Genomic DNA, 15,418 nt, shown 5'->3' with positions numbered 1-15,418 from the left:
ATGGCCTGGGGCGGCGTGCGGCGGGGCGGGGCCAGCGGCGGTGCGCGCGGAGCCGAGCGGCGCGGCCCGGCCCGGCCCGGCCCCCGCGGCCCCGGGCGCGGCCCCCGGCGGCCGCTCCGCCCGCGCCCCGGGGGGACCGGACGCCTCGGCGGCAGCGCGCAGTAAGTGCCGGCCCGGCCGCCCCGGCGCGGGGGGCGCTTCCAGGGAGGCGCGGGGTGGGCTGGGCCGCGCTGCGGGGGTGTCCGGCTGCGCCGTCCCGTCCCTCCCGCGGGCACTGCGGGGCTGCCGCGGCCTCTCGGGGTCGGGCCGGGCCCGGCGAAGCGGCGGCAGCGGGGAGCCGGCTGTGAGCCCGCGGCTGAGCCGGCGGCGCCTGGGCGGCGGGAAGGGCCCCGTAACCCGTTATCCGCCCGGAAACTTCTCCTCGGGATGGGGAAGGAGGGACTTCCCGCAGGGATGGGGTCCCGGGCAGCGGTGGAATGCCACCGCGCGCATGGGGACAGGGCTGTCGCTGCTATTCCAGTGTGTGTCAGAGGAGCGGTGACATTGCTGCGGAGGGTCCCCGCGCCTGGGCCAGGATGGGATGGGACCGTGTCCTTCTCGGACAGCGGGAGGGTGACAGCCGGGGAGCTCCGGGGCAGCGGGCACACACGGTCGGGGCTTGTCCCGCTGCGCTGGAGCCTGGTCAGCTCTGGAGAAGAGGTGGGGGAAGCCAAAAGTTCACCCACTGGGAAGCCACATCCCGTTGCCAGCAGCAACACAGTGCCGCTTGCATTACTGAGTTACTACTGATACTTCGTCTTGGCGAAGTAGTGAAGAAACTATACTTGTTATTATTCTTCATCCAAAGACCCTCTGACCCATCTTCATCCCTGTGACACAAATCTCTGTTTCTGTCCCACCCAAAATGAAACAGCAACACAGAGATTAAAATCAATACTTCAGAAAAGACTCAAGGTCGGACCCAAAACAGTTTTCTGCATCTGAGAAGTGAGCAGCACTTATCAGAGATCAGTTTGGAAATGCTGGCTTGGGAGAGAAACAAACGTGTCCTTATTGGCAGACCCAACAGAGCCCAGCACAGAGCAGCCCTGGCTGTGCGAGGAGCTCTCTTGGTGCAGGCAGTGGAACAATGCCAGCTGGCAGCAGCTGAGGATCTGGTTCCTCTTCTGTTCTATTTGTGCACAGACTATGCTGGAACCTGCCAGTGATAGGTAGTAGCTGTCCCTGGCCTACAGCTGCCATCAGAGGCTTGGAGTGTGCCCAGCCTGCAGATCAAACTTCCAGCACCAGGATGACAACTGGGAAAGGAAGGTGGTGGGGAAAGATGATCCCCCCAGCTCTGCCGTGTAAGCTGTGGGCCCTGGGCTGTCCTTGCACTCAGCCTCCCTGTCTGACCGTCTGCAGCCTGGACCAGGGGGAGCTGGGGAGCAGAAACAGCCCTATCTGAACCTGGGAGTGGTTGTCTAAGCCAGGTCAGAAACCTTTGACACAGGACTGCTTTTAGAGCTAGGTCTGTGGGAATGGGAATGCTTCAGCATGAACAGGACACCAAGAGCAAGAAAAAGAGCACTCATTCTCCCTCAACCAGATTTTCAGCTGGCTTATTTCAACCCAGCCTTTTTTGGTTTTTCAGAACTGATACCACATTCAGCTTGAAGGCCTAACCCATTTTGTTTCCAAAATTTACGAGCTGTTCAAGATCTAGAGCCATACTCTGCAAAGCCTTTGGGCCTGCTTCACTCCTTTCATTTAGGCTCTTTTTCCACTTTTTATTTCATTGGTAGTGGCTTTTTAAAAATGGGTATTATTATTATGGAAAGTTTCCCTGAATAACACAAATGGATGGATTCTGCCTGAGCAGCTGCTCGATCTGCTCAATAATTCTTTCCCTTTCCCTGCTGGGCTGTCGCTGCTGCTGCTGTTGTGACACTGATTTCAAATTTGCCATCTTTGTGCCCAAGTGTGCGCTGCACCTGAGCTCTGCTGTGGTCAGGAATGGCTGGAGAAGTCCAGGTGCCCCGTGGTTTAAGCAGAGTGCAGGGCTTAATGGTCAGTGAAGGGCACAATCCCCTTCAGCTGCAATGACTTGTGATCCAGCACAGTGTTAGGAGGGACCAGACCAGAACTGTTACTCACATTTCTCTGGAAACTCCAAGGAGTTTGACAGTGTCTCCCAGGCACTTCAGAATTCCCCTTTGTTTTGGGAACAAAGTTTTTCCAGGGGACTGAGACAGACCTAGCATGAGTAGCAAAGCCTTTACCTGCTCAGGGAGCTGCAGGACAAGTGGAGGTGACTGCTCCAGCTGCTGATGGCCACAGCACAGCCTGGTGCTGCTTGCCTGGGGTGGTTTCCCTGCTCCAGTTGTTAGTGGCAGATGTTGATCACGCTGCTTCCTCTAGTTGTGGACAGCAGTAAGGCACCACAGTATGGGAACTGCACAGTAACCTTGCCTGGAATGGAACAGAGTGGAGCAGAACAATGGCTTGTTCCTCTTTGCAGGCACATCTTTTTCTATTCAGAGCTCACTAACCCCTCTGTCCCAGCTGCATTCCAGCCCAGAGATGTAATGTCTGCTAAATTGCAGGGAAATTACCAGAAAACTGCTACACAAGTTCTCAGGTCAGCTCAGCTCCAGAGGTAGCTGTGTTTTCAGGGAAGCAGCTGATGATCTAAAGTTACATACAGTGCTTTTATAAACAAAGTGTGCAAATACTTCCCATAGGCTCATCCCATGGTGTTTTGCAACTCTTGATCATTTGCACAATAGAAATACGAAGCAATTAAAGCCTTTCATGTTCTCATAATGAACAGATCTATCAAATTTCACAACTCCAAAATTGGACTAATTTTAAAATTAATATTGATAATTGCCAGTGCATGACTAAGCTTGAGTGGGTGCTTTCATGAGGGATTGAGAAATACTCGGTATCTTTAGATGGAGGACTGATGCAACCCACCCTTTCCAGAGCACATGGGATGAGCAGCAGTGGGACAATGGATAGTGCAGGGACTCACCACAACAGGGAACTCCTACTTTGTATTCAATAAAAAACATCCTGGAATATGGATGCCTCACAGCTGAGTGTCATTTCATGGGGTATGTTCCCACTGATAAGGGGATCGATACAACTTTTCAAAAATTAAAAGAAAGAGACAGAAGCAGGAAAATGCTCTATCCTGGAGCAGATAGAGACCACCTGGTTCAGCCTGGGGCACACCAGAGACAAGAGTTCTGAGGTTGTCCCCACATAGATCTCCAAGGGACTGCAAGGAGGCAGAGCTGGAGTAGTGATGGGAGAGCTATCACCAGCTCCAAGTGAATCAGGCATGACTTTGGGGGCTCTCAGTAAGCTTAGAAAACATTTTTGTTATTCTGAGCAGGCATTCAAAAACTCTGCTGGTGAATTGGGGATCTGTAGGAAAGGTTGTGCCTGTCTCCAAGAGCTCTGCACTGCTCACTTGTTCTCATTCTGTCCTAGGCTGAGTCCAGTGTGGTTCCTGGCCCGAAGAAAACCCATCAGTGGTGATGCTGCAGGAGAGGTCTCACGTGGGGCCCTCGATTGGAAGGGCAGCTCTGCACTTCTGTAGCTGATGGGAGAGGACAACAGCTTGGTAACAGGAGCTACCAAGAGCTGGCAGGATGAGTTACAGCTCACCCTCTGTGCATGACTTGCATCACAGCACCCCCACCACGGCCAAGCCAGACCCAGGGACAGCTCTGGACGTGACTGTACCACAAACAGCCACCATAAGCCCTGAGACTACGAGTTTCAACAGCACCAAAATCCCAGATATGGCCAGCACTGGACCTGGCATGAGCACCATGCTGCTTTCCTTTGGGATCATTACTGTGATTGGGTTGGCTGTAGCAATGGTAAGAGAGCCCAGCTAAACATTCTTGTCTCTTGAGGGTGGAGGGCGGCTAGAGGTTCTAGGACTGATTTGCACTGAATAATTTATTTGCATTCTATTAAAGTCTCGCCCAAAACTGCTGGGAACTGATAGTTCCTGAGATTCCTTTATTTTTAAGACCTTTATTAAGTGCTCCAGTATTTCTGCAGTCTCCCTGAGGTCTGGTCCAAATGGGATGCTCAGCAGGCCTAGGAGCAGCCATATGTAGTATCAGTATTTGTTTTTAATAGCAATAGGAAGTTCAATTAAAAGGAAAAAAAAAGCAGATTCTGTTCTGACTTGTTACCTGGAACAGCTGCATTGATTTAAACCTTCTCTTGAGCCCCACAAGAAAGTTCATCCATATTAACTTTTCAAGCAGACTGCCAAAACCATGTTAGTCCCCCTTGTGGACATGGGGTAATTCTTTTTGAATTAAAGTGGCCTGAATCCATCTTAGCAAGACTCACCCTGGACTGCATTTCCAAGGTTCTGCATGCTGGGTATCAGTCCTTGAGGGTTTGGTGTGTCACTAACCTTGCCATTAATGCTGTGGGCAGAAGCTTTCAGAAATCCTAGTTCTGGGCGCACCATGGGCAGTGCAAAGGCTGCAGCTCTCATTTTATGTAACCAGATCATTTCCCTGCCAACAGAGAACAGAAAGTAGCAGCAAGCTCCCATTCCTCGTACGAGGAAGGGCTTCACTAATACAGCCATCAGAGGAGCCTACTGCAAAATTTCATTGCAGGCCTCAGGAGGAATTTTTCCAAAAGCCCCTAAGAAAACCTGGAAATGGTCAAAAGTTCCCAAGAGCAGGATCCAGCGTTCGTAGTTCTCAGAACAAGGCTGTGGAGGCCCAAAGCCTCCCTTTCTTCCCTGCACAGGCTGACAGAGGCAAGTCCCTGAGCATGCCCTCCCTCTTTGCTTCTTCCCTTTGTACTGGGGAGGGGGTAGCAGCACTTCTGTGCTGTAGGAAATCTACATGTGAAAATCACAAAGGGAAGCTTTTTCATCCACTCTTAAATTGCAACATACGTCCTGCAGCCACAGAAATGTGCTGAGCTACACCTGATAATCTACCTAATACTCTTACTCCTACTAACACACCTAATAACAGGCCACTGAGCACTTAGTGTCAGACATGATGTGCTGCCAAGCTCACAGTGATGCATATGAAGTGTCATTTTCATTGTCACTTCTCCCTTCCTCCACTTCGGTGCACAGTGACACCAACCTTCTCTACCTCTTTCCTGTGTGCCCAAATTTTCTCTTCTCAGTTATTCCCCATCCTACTGTGACTGCTGTAATGATGCTTCTTTTTCTCCTTCAGGTTCTGTATATCAGGAAGAGGAAGAGGTAAGTAAGATCTGTTATTGGCTGAAGGGAACTCAGTGCTTCAAAATGCAGAGCGAGCTCAGGAGGAGACTAGGAGATGGGGAGAGTGTAAGCCATGGCTGTGTGAGAACACTGTGTGACTGAGGCTGGCACACTGCACTCCTGGGACTGGGCATCCCTCTGTCACCAGAGTGTCAAAGACTCCTCCACAACTTTGGAAGGAGAATAAGGGTGAGCAGGAGGAGGTCAGGGATCCTACAAATTCATCACACTTCACTTACGAGATGCATCAAAACAGAGGGGAGAGTTATGGGTGTATAAAGAAGCTGGGAACTCCATCATGAAAGGTGTAGATCTCAGGTTTCAGCCATTCCCAGATTCCTATGTTTTCTAGCAGCCCAGGCAGTGACAGCAACTGGCAGCAGCACAGTGCAGGGATGCAGCTTCAGCCCAGGAGTTAATGTCTTAATTTCCTTGCTAAGCTCTAGGCTGAAAATAGAGAGGAAAGCAGCATGCAGGGAGAATCACATCTTGGTTCTTCCATCTCACAGCAGGGACTCTGGTCAAGATCCATAAACTGTGGTACCTCCTCCCTCCCTCATTCCTTGGGGCAGATCTGGCCAGGCCACAGACTTCCAGAAAGTGCTGCTGCCCACTGTAACATTTCCAAGCCCAGCCCCAAAGCCCAGGTCTGAGTGCTGCTGCAGGAGCAGCCAATGCTCGGCCTGTGAAAGTAGTGCTGCTGGAGATAATGGTTGTGCTGGTAAGCCCATAGAGAAGCAGAGGAAGAATGTGTCATCCTAACACTTGCCAAAATAGATACTTGTGGTGACACTGCCAGTAACTGCTTGTGTGTTTCCTTCTACTCCAAAACTCAGCTATAGCCAAAGGGAGGACTCAGTGTTCTCCCAGAAGCCACCCCATCCATCACCCAGCTCTGAGGAGACCCTTTGAGTAATAATTCATAGCTCTGTCTCTTGGAGCAATGATACAAGAGTAGGAACAGTATCCACAGGCATCAGCTCCCTGTGAGAATCTCTCTCTTTCCTATTTTCTATTTATTGTTTATTATTTTCTGTTGAATTTTATGTACTTCAGCCCCAGAGTTAAAGTACTCTCAGGCCACTGGAGCTGGAAGTGAACTGCTGCTGGCAGACTGTGACATGGCAGGACAAGCTGGTGTGGGCAGAGGGACAGGGGGAGAAGTCACAACATGCCAAGCCAGTATGTTCCACTGTTTCTTTTGTCCCTCCACATAAAGCCTAATCTTTTAAGGTCTGCAAGAACTTAAATCCTGATTCCTCTGTGTGTAAATGCCTGCCAGCATAGATTAGTGATGGCAATTAATCCCTGTAACTGCATTTTGGGTGTCTTCCACTCCTGCCAGCTGTGTGTAGTAGGTTCTTAGCCTCATCCAGCAAGAGCCACAGGAGCAGAATCCCTGTGCAGCAGGAGGAGCAGCCTGCAGAAAGCCTCAGCAGTGGTGTGGGGAAGCAGCCTGAGCCCTGTCCTTCTCAGCCAACCCTTTCCCTCCCCTCCCTTGGGCAGGTTGGAGAAGCTACGGCACCAGCTCATGCCCATGTACAACTTTGATCCCACCGAGGAACAGGACGAGCTGGAGCAGGAGCTGCTGGAACATGGCCGAGATGCAGCATCTGCCCAGGCATCACAGAGCAAGGTAGGCAGCAACCACCAGGAGGGCCACTGCAGCCACTGCTACCTGCACTGCTTGCCTACAGGGCCAAGGAGATTTTGTAGGGCTGCAGGGTAGGGAAGCCACGTTAGACCTCAGGAGGACTTCCCCATCTCTGCCTGCCCTGGAGGCAGGGACTTGAGCATTTTGGAGTGCTTAGGGTGGACTGAGGAGTCAGGCAGGTCTTTGACAGGAGGCTCTCTCCTGCCCAGTGTAACAAGAGGTAGGAGAAATTGGAAAGAAGGGCTTCTCACCACTGTTTGGGTCCAGCTTCACAGTGTCCAGCTTCTGTTCCCTTTGTCACCACTACCACACAAAAAGCCTTTTCTAAAAGAGCCAGCAGGATTGGTTGGAACAGGTGTCCCTTACCCAGTGACACAGCCTGTCCTTGGAGCAGACATACCTTTCCTTTCCCGCATTCCTTTCCAGATACTCTGTATTGCCCATGTCAGCCCCTGCTTTTCCCGTCCAGGAGCAGGAGTTCTCCCAAACAGTTCTCAGTTTCCACACACTTTATACTTTCAGAAAATCTGTAGCAAGCTTGGTGTGGGCAGAAAAGGAATGAGGAAGTAATAAATACAACTGTAATTATAAAATACTTACCTTGAGACGTTCTCAACCTGCTAAAGAACCCAAAGGAGATGTTTTGGAATATGAAAGATGGCCAACACGAAATATACTAGTTTGGAAAACAGGAAATGTGGTGTATAAAAGCAAAGGATCTTGTTCTCCAAGTAGCACATACTAGGACAACATCAGATCCCTCTATTAATCCACATAGGGGCTTACCTGGAGGTAGTAAAGGGGGGAAAATTGTAAGGCCAGAGTTAACCTCAGCCCAGTAAATCCAGAATCATCCTCTCCAGGGACAGACTGGCCAGCAGGATACCTCAGATCCCTCTTGCTAATGCTTGGGAAGTACAAGAGTTTAAAGATTCAATGTAAAAAGAGAGGGATAGTCTAAAACAACAGCTCAAGTTCAGGCAAAGGCACATTTCCAGGCCTTCTTGATATCTCAAGCCTTTTCATGCTGCCTTGTATATATAAATAGTGAGACCCAGTAATCCAATGATGTGGGGATTTTAAACTGGCAGGGATGTGCTGACTTACTCTCCAGCCTGTTGTATTTTCCTGTCACAGCCTTGTTAAGGCCTCGTTAGCCGGGCAGCCTCCCCTGGAAGGGGTGAATGCCCTTCCAAGGTGCAGCCCGTGCTCCAGCAAGCCCTGAGCCAAGGCAGCCGTGCTGGCTCTCAGCTCTCCTGCTCCCCTGCAGGTGCTGCTGTCGAGCCAGGGAGCCCTGCAGAGACCCAGCCGCCTCGTGTTCACTGACGTGGCCAACGCCATCAATGCATGACCAGGACCTGCCCTGCTCCGGGATCCTGCTGAGAACAAGGATGAAGCCAACAAAGCAGTGACTTCCCTCAAGCATGGCTGATCCACTGAGCCCAGCTGGTCACCTGTTGGTTTGTGTTACTCATGGGCACAGGAAGCGCCATCACTCTGGGAAACAAACCCTTTGTAAGGGCAGTGGTGATTTTCTGGTCTGTGTGTGTTACCACTAAAAGCTCCTGAGCTCCAGTTTCTGGGCTGGCACTGTCTGACAGCACCTGCCAAACTTTGTGCTTAGGAACAGTGCCTGCTTTGTGTAGATTAACCTGTCAGAACAGAGAGCTGTGCTCTCTAGGTCAGGGAAGGAGAGAGGTGCACATTTCAGAGAACTTCTCCACTGGCCCCAAGGAAAGCGATGGATGAGCCTCTTTGAGCCAGGTGAGCTGCCTGCCCCAGCTGAAGGGTGACCTGGGGCACAGCAAGGAGAACACAACCATGGGATTATCCCCTCTCAGGCCTGTGGCTGCTGGTAAATGTGCACCAGGGTGGTGTTGAAGCATGGGGGATTCACTGGCTTGAAAAAGTGAAACAGTGAAGATTTGTCTGATAACATCTTAATCTGAGGAATATTTGGCTGAATATCCCAAAATTAGAGCTACTGTATAGACAGAGGGGATTTCACACAGCTAGAGCCAGGGACTATCTCTATCTGGCTATGTGAGCCCTGCTGCTGAGCTAGGAATAAGAGTGCTTGGGCCACAAAGAGGAGTTGAGCAGAACTAGGGTTCCAATACCATTTATCCCTTCCTGCTTTGGCTCAGGGAAGTTTCTACAGTGCAGAGCATTATCCAGGAAATAAGACTATGCTTTGAAATACTTTCTTTTAAAAAAGGAAAAACATGAATTGGCACAACAACAGCCCAGTGTCTGTCCCCGGAGATGACTAACAGCTGGTTTGTACTTCCTTACCTGCCAGGACCTGCAGTCAGAACCTTCTCTTCTTCCTGCTGAAGGGAACACAGAGCTTTGCATTAGCTTCTGCTCGAGTTACCTGCTAGGAACAGGTAGGTGGGACTAGACAGGTAAGCCAGGGGTTTTCCTGTAGCCCTGAAGCATCTCTCTGCCTGTGCATCCTTCAGGGCTGCAGGAGGAAGAGAGTGCCAAGGGGTCTGGCCACCTTGGCATGTGGCAGTGCAGTGTGGGGGTCTGTTGGCTGAAAGCCTTTTGGTGGGCACTGGCCCTGAGTGCTGCAGACCAGCACAACAGCGAGGGAGCAGCATCAGTGCCCAGCCATGCCCTGATCACCTCCTCATTTTTGTGTGGTTACAGCCATTTGTCAATCAGATTTTATTCCATCCACAGCACCAGTTAAAAGGGAATCAGGGCAAGCCAAGATTTGAATGCAGATCTAAAGCTTTATGCAAGGAGTTGTTTCAGAGTGGCAATTCAGCTATCATGTGCTTTGTTGCAAGTTTGGACCTGCCAGTTAATTTTTGTTCTCCCAAATATTTTCTTTTCTTCCCCTGTGTGATTGTTTTTCCATATTCATTAAATGCAGACTCTTTCCTGGGTCTGTGCCCCTGCCCCTGCAGGGCACAGCTCCTTAACAGCCTTCCCTCTTGCAGCTTCCCTCAGGGCAGCTTTGCAGGGCCAAGTTACTTTAGTTTTTCAGTATCCAGCTGTCTTTTTAGAACTAGGGATTTCTGGGAGTATATTAGGGGTTGGAGTGTGAAAAACAGCCCGGTCCTCAGTGCCAGGAGATGTGGCAGGAGGCACTCCCAGGCTGCTGCTGTTTGCCCCTGGGGATGCTGCTGGAAGGAAGGTGCATGGGTACAAATACTCAGTGTAATGCAGACTAGGTCCTTAGAATTTGGAGTCTGTCTGTGGGTGTTCCCAGCTATCAGCTGAGAGACAAATATCTCCCAACACACACACACACACAGACTTCCAAGCTCCTGCAAGTGCTCACTGAGAGCAGCCACACATCTGATTTCTCCCTTCACTGCCTGTCCCCTTTCCAGGCTCTGCAGCAGCACAGGGATGCACATGGCAGTAGGGATGTCCAGCTGTCTTAAATTGCAGCATTTTCCCTAGGATTCTTGGGATTGGAATTTCAATGGTTGTTATAACTCAACAAAATGCAAGTGTGAGCTGAGCTGTTTCCTCAATGCCTCAGCCCAGTGTGTGCCCTTCTTCCAGCTCTGTGTGCTGCAGTGCAACAACAGACACACCAACACAGGAATTCTCTTGAACCATTCTCCCTGTGATGGTAGGCTTTGTCCTGTGATGACTGCCCTTAGAGTAAAGAAGTACAGATAATAAGATTAAAAGAATATTATGGGTAATTGCTGGGCTCATATTCTTTTAGTTCCCTAGCGCCTCCTCTCACAGTTCTTGGATGTATAATTTAGCAGAAGCATTATGATGTAATTTAATTCAAGTGTTTCTGTGTTTTAAAGCATTGAAATATAATTAAACTATTTACATGAAAGTCTAGTGTGATTGTCTTTTTCCTCTGTCATTTGCAATTGCCCCACAGAAACTGCTGGAGTGTTACCCCAGTATCTGCTGGTAATTTGTGTGCAGTGAATTCCCCTGCTCTTTAAAAAACTGAACTAAATGTGAAAAACTTGGAAGGGAAAGCTCTGTGGGGGTCAAAGTTTAGTGTTCTACAGCACAGAAACTCATATCCCTTCAGAAAGGCTTGCTGGAGAAGTCAGGAGGGAAGGAGCTTCCAGCAGCCAGTCCTGGGCATCCAGAGTACAAAAAGAAATCCCAACTTACCCTTAAGCTGAATTCCTGTACAAACGAGGTGTTCATCAGCTCACCTGCAGTTCTGCCCACATCAAGGGGAACAGAACATGACGACACTGTCAATATATTTCAGATTTGCTCCTGCTTCATCTGGCCCACAGCCCCAAAACTTGGGACTGGTTAGGAAAGCTGTCAGATGAGCTAAAGAGGCAGTGCACAGGCAGAGAATTAATTGTATTTCAAGCTAAATAGCTGTATAGCCCACAGAACAATGTGGGGGAGAAACAGACTCGACTGTGGACACTTCTGGGTGAAGCAGAACTGGCTTGTGTTCAATCAAGCCTCCAAGACACACAAAAGGATGGAATTAGGCACCCACATTTGGGCTTAGGAGCCTGTCTGATTTTCTCCATGTGTGATTCCTCATGCTTATTATTTCTTGTTTTCACATCAATCTGGGGCTGCTCCTGAACAATCAAACTTTTGTTTATAATCTGCAAAAGTCCAGGTCAAGAGACACTCACCTTATCCAACCATGTGTGTGCTAAGGGTGCTGCACAAGGAGGAGGCAAAGCAGGAGCCTGAGGGGCATTTGTTTAAGACCTTTATTTAACAAACTTCAAGGCTAATTTGCAAGTTGCCAACACCCTCTATGCCTTCACCAAAACCATTTATGGGAAACTTCCAAACTTTGCTAGACAACAAACCTCATTCACCTCCTGTGGTTTAACCAACTGTTATGACCTCTTATTTTTGGCCAAGTCAGACCAAAACTGCCTGAGCTTAAAAACACTTAACATGCATTTGCTTAGAGGTAGGTTTGGCTACACAGAAAAGGTAATGAACCACTTATAATTTCAAAAAAGACAATCCAAGTGATCCAGTGTGAAATCCCAGCTCCCTGAAGATGTCTGGAATTCTGCCCACCTTTCATAGGCATTGACTTCCATTCTAATTCTCTGCATAAACATGGAAGCTGCATTTGGGGACTGGGGTTTCATCTATACACAGAAGAGCTCCTAAAAGAGCGTAACTCTTCTCCTCCAGCACTTGCATTTTTATGGAAACAAGTTCTGTACTGTGGTTTTTCAGCAGAGCGGTAAGAGGTAGCAAAGACTAGATCTGTTTGTTTGTTTTTTTTTTTTTTAATTTTAAGAGAAGTACTTTGCATGCACTTCCCAGAGGAATACTGCTGACCTAAAGCAGATGGATTTACTATCTAGCCAAGGCAGTGTGCACCCCTATTCTGTGCCACCAGCTGAGAAAGGACTGACTGATGTCACAGGAAAAGCTTGAGTCTCTTACAGATGTAATCCCTAATCCATTTAGAAGCTGAAGTTACAGTCTCACACTGCAACAGCTACTGCTCTCAGGTAGCAGGGGTTAATTAAACAGGCGATATAGCCTTGCAAACAGAGTACTGAACCTGCCAAATCAACTGAAAATCAGGCACAGAAGTTGGTAAAATATTTTGGTCTGCTACTTAAATAGCCTTTGAATGCAGATATGAACTGCAGCTGAACTTGTGAGTGCACTGAAGAGCAGCAGAATTCAGGGGAGCACCAGCTGCACCTTCTCATGTAACCATCAACAGTACAGATTCACTTGTGTCATGTCCCACCCAGAGTTATCCCCACAACACGAGCTGGGGGGTCAAACTCCTTGTGTCTGGCAGCACAGCTCATCCTATAGCACAGGATTTAGGTCAGTCCCTGTGATCTAATCCACTTAGTCCTTGATTTCTCTGCTATTTGGTAGTGGAGGCACAAAGATTATCTGTGATGCAGTCTTCTGCTGTGACCACCAAGCTCCATACACAAGACAGGTCTGCCTTAGGGCAAACCAGATACCACACAGAATTGGGGAGGTATGAGGGCTGGGACTCTCATCACTACTAAGTAGAATTAATGGGATCAGACTCATCAGTACTAAACTAGGTGGACTGGACAAAATGACCCAAACGGGAAAAAAAAACACTTCCCCCCCCCCGCCATAATCTCTCCGATCAACCCTTCTTAATTCTGCATACATTTTCTTGTGTTAAATAAATACTTGCCAAGGGAACAGATCTCTGATGAGAAGATAATAAATGAGTCCGATATATACAGCCATTTCATGGGTTTCTGCTATGCACCACCATAAATTTAAAGCCAATTATGTTCTGTTTAAATATTTAACACTGTAAAGCTAGCCAATTTTGCATCCTGTCAGAGATAATTGAAATACCCACTTTGTCCCTTTAATAAGCACGCAGAACATCCAGGAGATGGAAAATACCACTGGGATTTCACTATTTGCAACTGGATATTGGAAATACCCTCAATTCCTCAGAATTTAACAGCTCTGACACCAAAAGCACAAATCTGCAAACAGTGTAAAACTGAGAGCAGCCAGCAACAATCTCAAACCAACTGGCTACTGCTGTCTCCCAAAACTGAACTATCAGCAGCTTTTATTTGCATAGTTGTGACACTAGAGGACCCCACACACGCATGTTAGGGACTGAATTTAAACTAATTTAAATTGAATCCCGAGGTTCTGCAAGGAAGCAACTTTTGTATAACTGGTTCTTTACAGACACTCCTTTGAAGAGATGAAATCCAGTGGCTGTGACTAAGCTCGTAAACACTGTGCACTTGGAGCTGCTATCAAACTCAGGGGGAGAGCCACCAGGCCAGAAGTTATGGGAGAAGGCCCTGAGCTGATCACATTAAGCTAAAAATTTCAGAATCAATCCCTAAGACATCAGGGTGCAAACCTTCCCCTAAAGCATACAAGTTACTGGCCACTGGAACAGCAGTACAGGGCAAGCTGGAAATGCCATGAAGGTTTTTCTTCCTGAAATAGTCAAGCAAGGACTCAAAGGCTGTCTTTCAGATACAGTCCTTATGGGCAACACAGCAAAACTTCACTCCTGGCACTGTTTCATCAGTCTGCCAGAGGTGATATGGCAGACAAGCTAGCCATTTGCTGTGTAAATAGATTCCCTTTCCTGTAGCTGTATTGCTGAGTCAACTTCTGTTGAAATACTGCTCTCCGTGGCAGGGTAAGGCACCAGGTTATCCAAGTATTTTAAAGAGAAATTATTATACTCACAGAAGATATACTACAAACTGTAAAAGGCATCTCTCCAACGAGGCAATCTGCCATTTCTTCCCCTAAATCCTTGTTTGGATGTTTGGGGTAAGCAAGTCCACAGGCAACAGGAGAGAGCTTGGCTAAAATTATTACAAATGAAAAATCTAAAATACAACATTAAAAGTCCTGTTTGCTTTCCACTCCTCTGGCTTCAGCAAGGCACGAACAGGTGGGACACTACTGAGCTGCAGCAGGGATGTTACTCAGACATCTCCTAAGACCAGTGGTTTTGCCAGACCTGGAGCCGTCTTTTCCAGTGATGTCTAAAGGAAAGATCACAGGAGACAGAGGGTTAGAGCTTTGGGTCCAGGAGCCCTGCTGCCCAGTACCCCTTACAGAGCAGGTACAAGTTTGAGAGGTGACAAGGCTCTACTTCTCAACAACCAAAGGTCTTCACAACAACATTCCCATTGCTCTTGTACCAGCTCCAGAATAAATGGAACTCCTGACACAAAAGGCTTCCCTGGCAGCAGGGCTCAGCATGAGGCTACTGAGGGCCCAGAAGTGACAGTCTATGTCAAATTGTCTGGTTTCTGCTCTGCAAACACTCATCAACCACCTCTGCTGACAGCAATTACATATTTCCTTGAATCCTGATAAGACAGCAAGTAACGGAAGTGCCCTACCCAATATTAAACACCAGGGAAGTAGATGTGCAGAATGTCTGGAAATGGTGTGAGTGGGGAATATTTCTGGCTACACAGGCTTGCTGTGATCTGTGCCTCACCCCTGGCTTTCAGGGCAGTTGAGGTGACCATTGGGGCAGCAGAAGAAACAAAGTAGACAAAGTTTGTATGAAAAAGAATGCAGGGATAGCAAGACAGACAAAAAGGAGCAAGATCCCAAGGCTGCTTCTGGGCTTTGCACTGGCTCTTGGAAATTCTACCATAAAGCAACCTCTTTCCCCCTCACATCTACAGTCCAATAGACAAGAAGAGTTATTTAGACAAACCACATCTGCCACTGTGGCTTAGGAGCCTATGAAATGAGATTCATCAATCCTTCAGTAATGGTACTCACTGAAAAAAACCCCAAACGCTTCTTGACCCAGAAAAACAGAAATGTTAATGCTGGAGTTGTGATTGACAGCATCTACAGGTAGCAACACAAGTGAGCCTGATCCATTAACAAACTCCTGCCTTCTCTTGGATAACCTGGAGTCCCCCATAACCAGTGCCTTGGGAAAAGCAGAGCTAGATCCCCAGGCAAAGGCCATGGGAAAAAAAACAGCTGGCATTAAAGCAGCCCTCTGCCCCACTGGAGGCTCGCAAATCTTG

General features: G+C 48.5%; 2 protein-coding genes across 3 annotated transcripts in view; one reads left to right on the top strand and one right to left on the bottom strand.

Moving 5' to 3' along the window:
* The first annotated feature begins 76 nt into the window (after positions 1–76).
* C12H3orf18 (chromosome 12 C3orf18 homolog) lies at positions 77–10,740 on the top strand. The gene is made up of 5 exons (XM_053954027.1): positions 77–161; positions 3,481–3,875; positions 5,223–5,248; positions 6,776–6,905; positions 8,194–10,740. Exons 2-5 carry the CDS (start codon positions 3,642–3,644, stop codon positions 8,272–8,274), a joined length of 471 nt encoding a protein of 156 aa, XP_053810002.1. The 5' UTR covers positions 77–161; positions 3,481–3,641; the 3' UTR covers positions 8,275–10,740.
* An 850-nt stretch (positions 10,741–11,590) lies between these two features.
* The window catches only part of LOC128794391 (high mobility group protein HMGI-C-like), a 52,395-nt gene continuing 48,567 nt past the window's right edge, over positions 11,591–15,418 (bottom strand). For both annotated transcript variants that reach the window (XR_008433077.1, XM_053954193.1), the window contains one exon: positions 11,591–14,404. Coding sequence is in view for 1 of the 2 variants with exons in the window: in XM_053954193.1 (XP_053810168.1) it covers positions 14,319–14,404 (86 nt within the window). In the remaining variant the exon portion in view is untranslated. The remainder of the gene's footprint in view (positions 14,405–15,418) is intronic.

The sequence above is a fragment of the Vidua chalybeata genome, chromosome 12 (genome assembly GCF_026979565.1).
Source record: "Vidua chalybeata isolate OUT-0048 chromosome 12, bVidCha1 merged haplotype, whole genome shotgun sequence".
NCBI classification, from domain to species: Eukaryota; Metazoa; Chordata; class Aves; order Passeriformes; family Viduidae; genus Vidua; species Vidua chalybeata.
Note: the sequence above shows the minus strand (reverse complement) of the source record. Positions and strands in the feature narration are given on the sequence as shown.

Coding starts and splice junctions, on each gene's coding strand:
- C12H3orf18 (XM_053954027.1), top strand. CDS start 3,642: ATGAGTTACAGCTCACCCTCTGTGCATGACTTGCATCACAGCACCCCC. Junction 5,249..6,775: donor TATATCAGGAAGAGGAAGAG/GTAAGTAAGATC, acceptor TCCCTTGGGCAG/GTTGGAGAAGCTACGGCACC. Junction 6,906..8,193: donor CCCAGGCATCACAGAGCAAG/GTAGGCAGCAAC, acceptor GCTCCCCTGCAG/GTGCTGCTGTCGAGCCAGGG.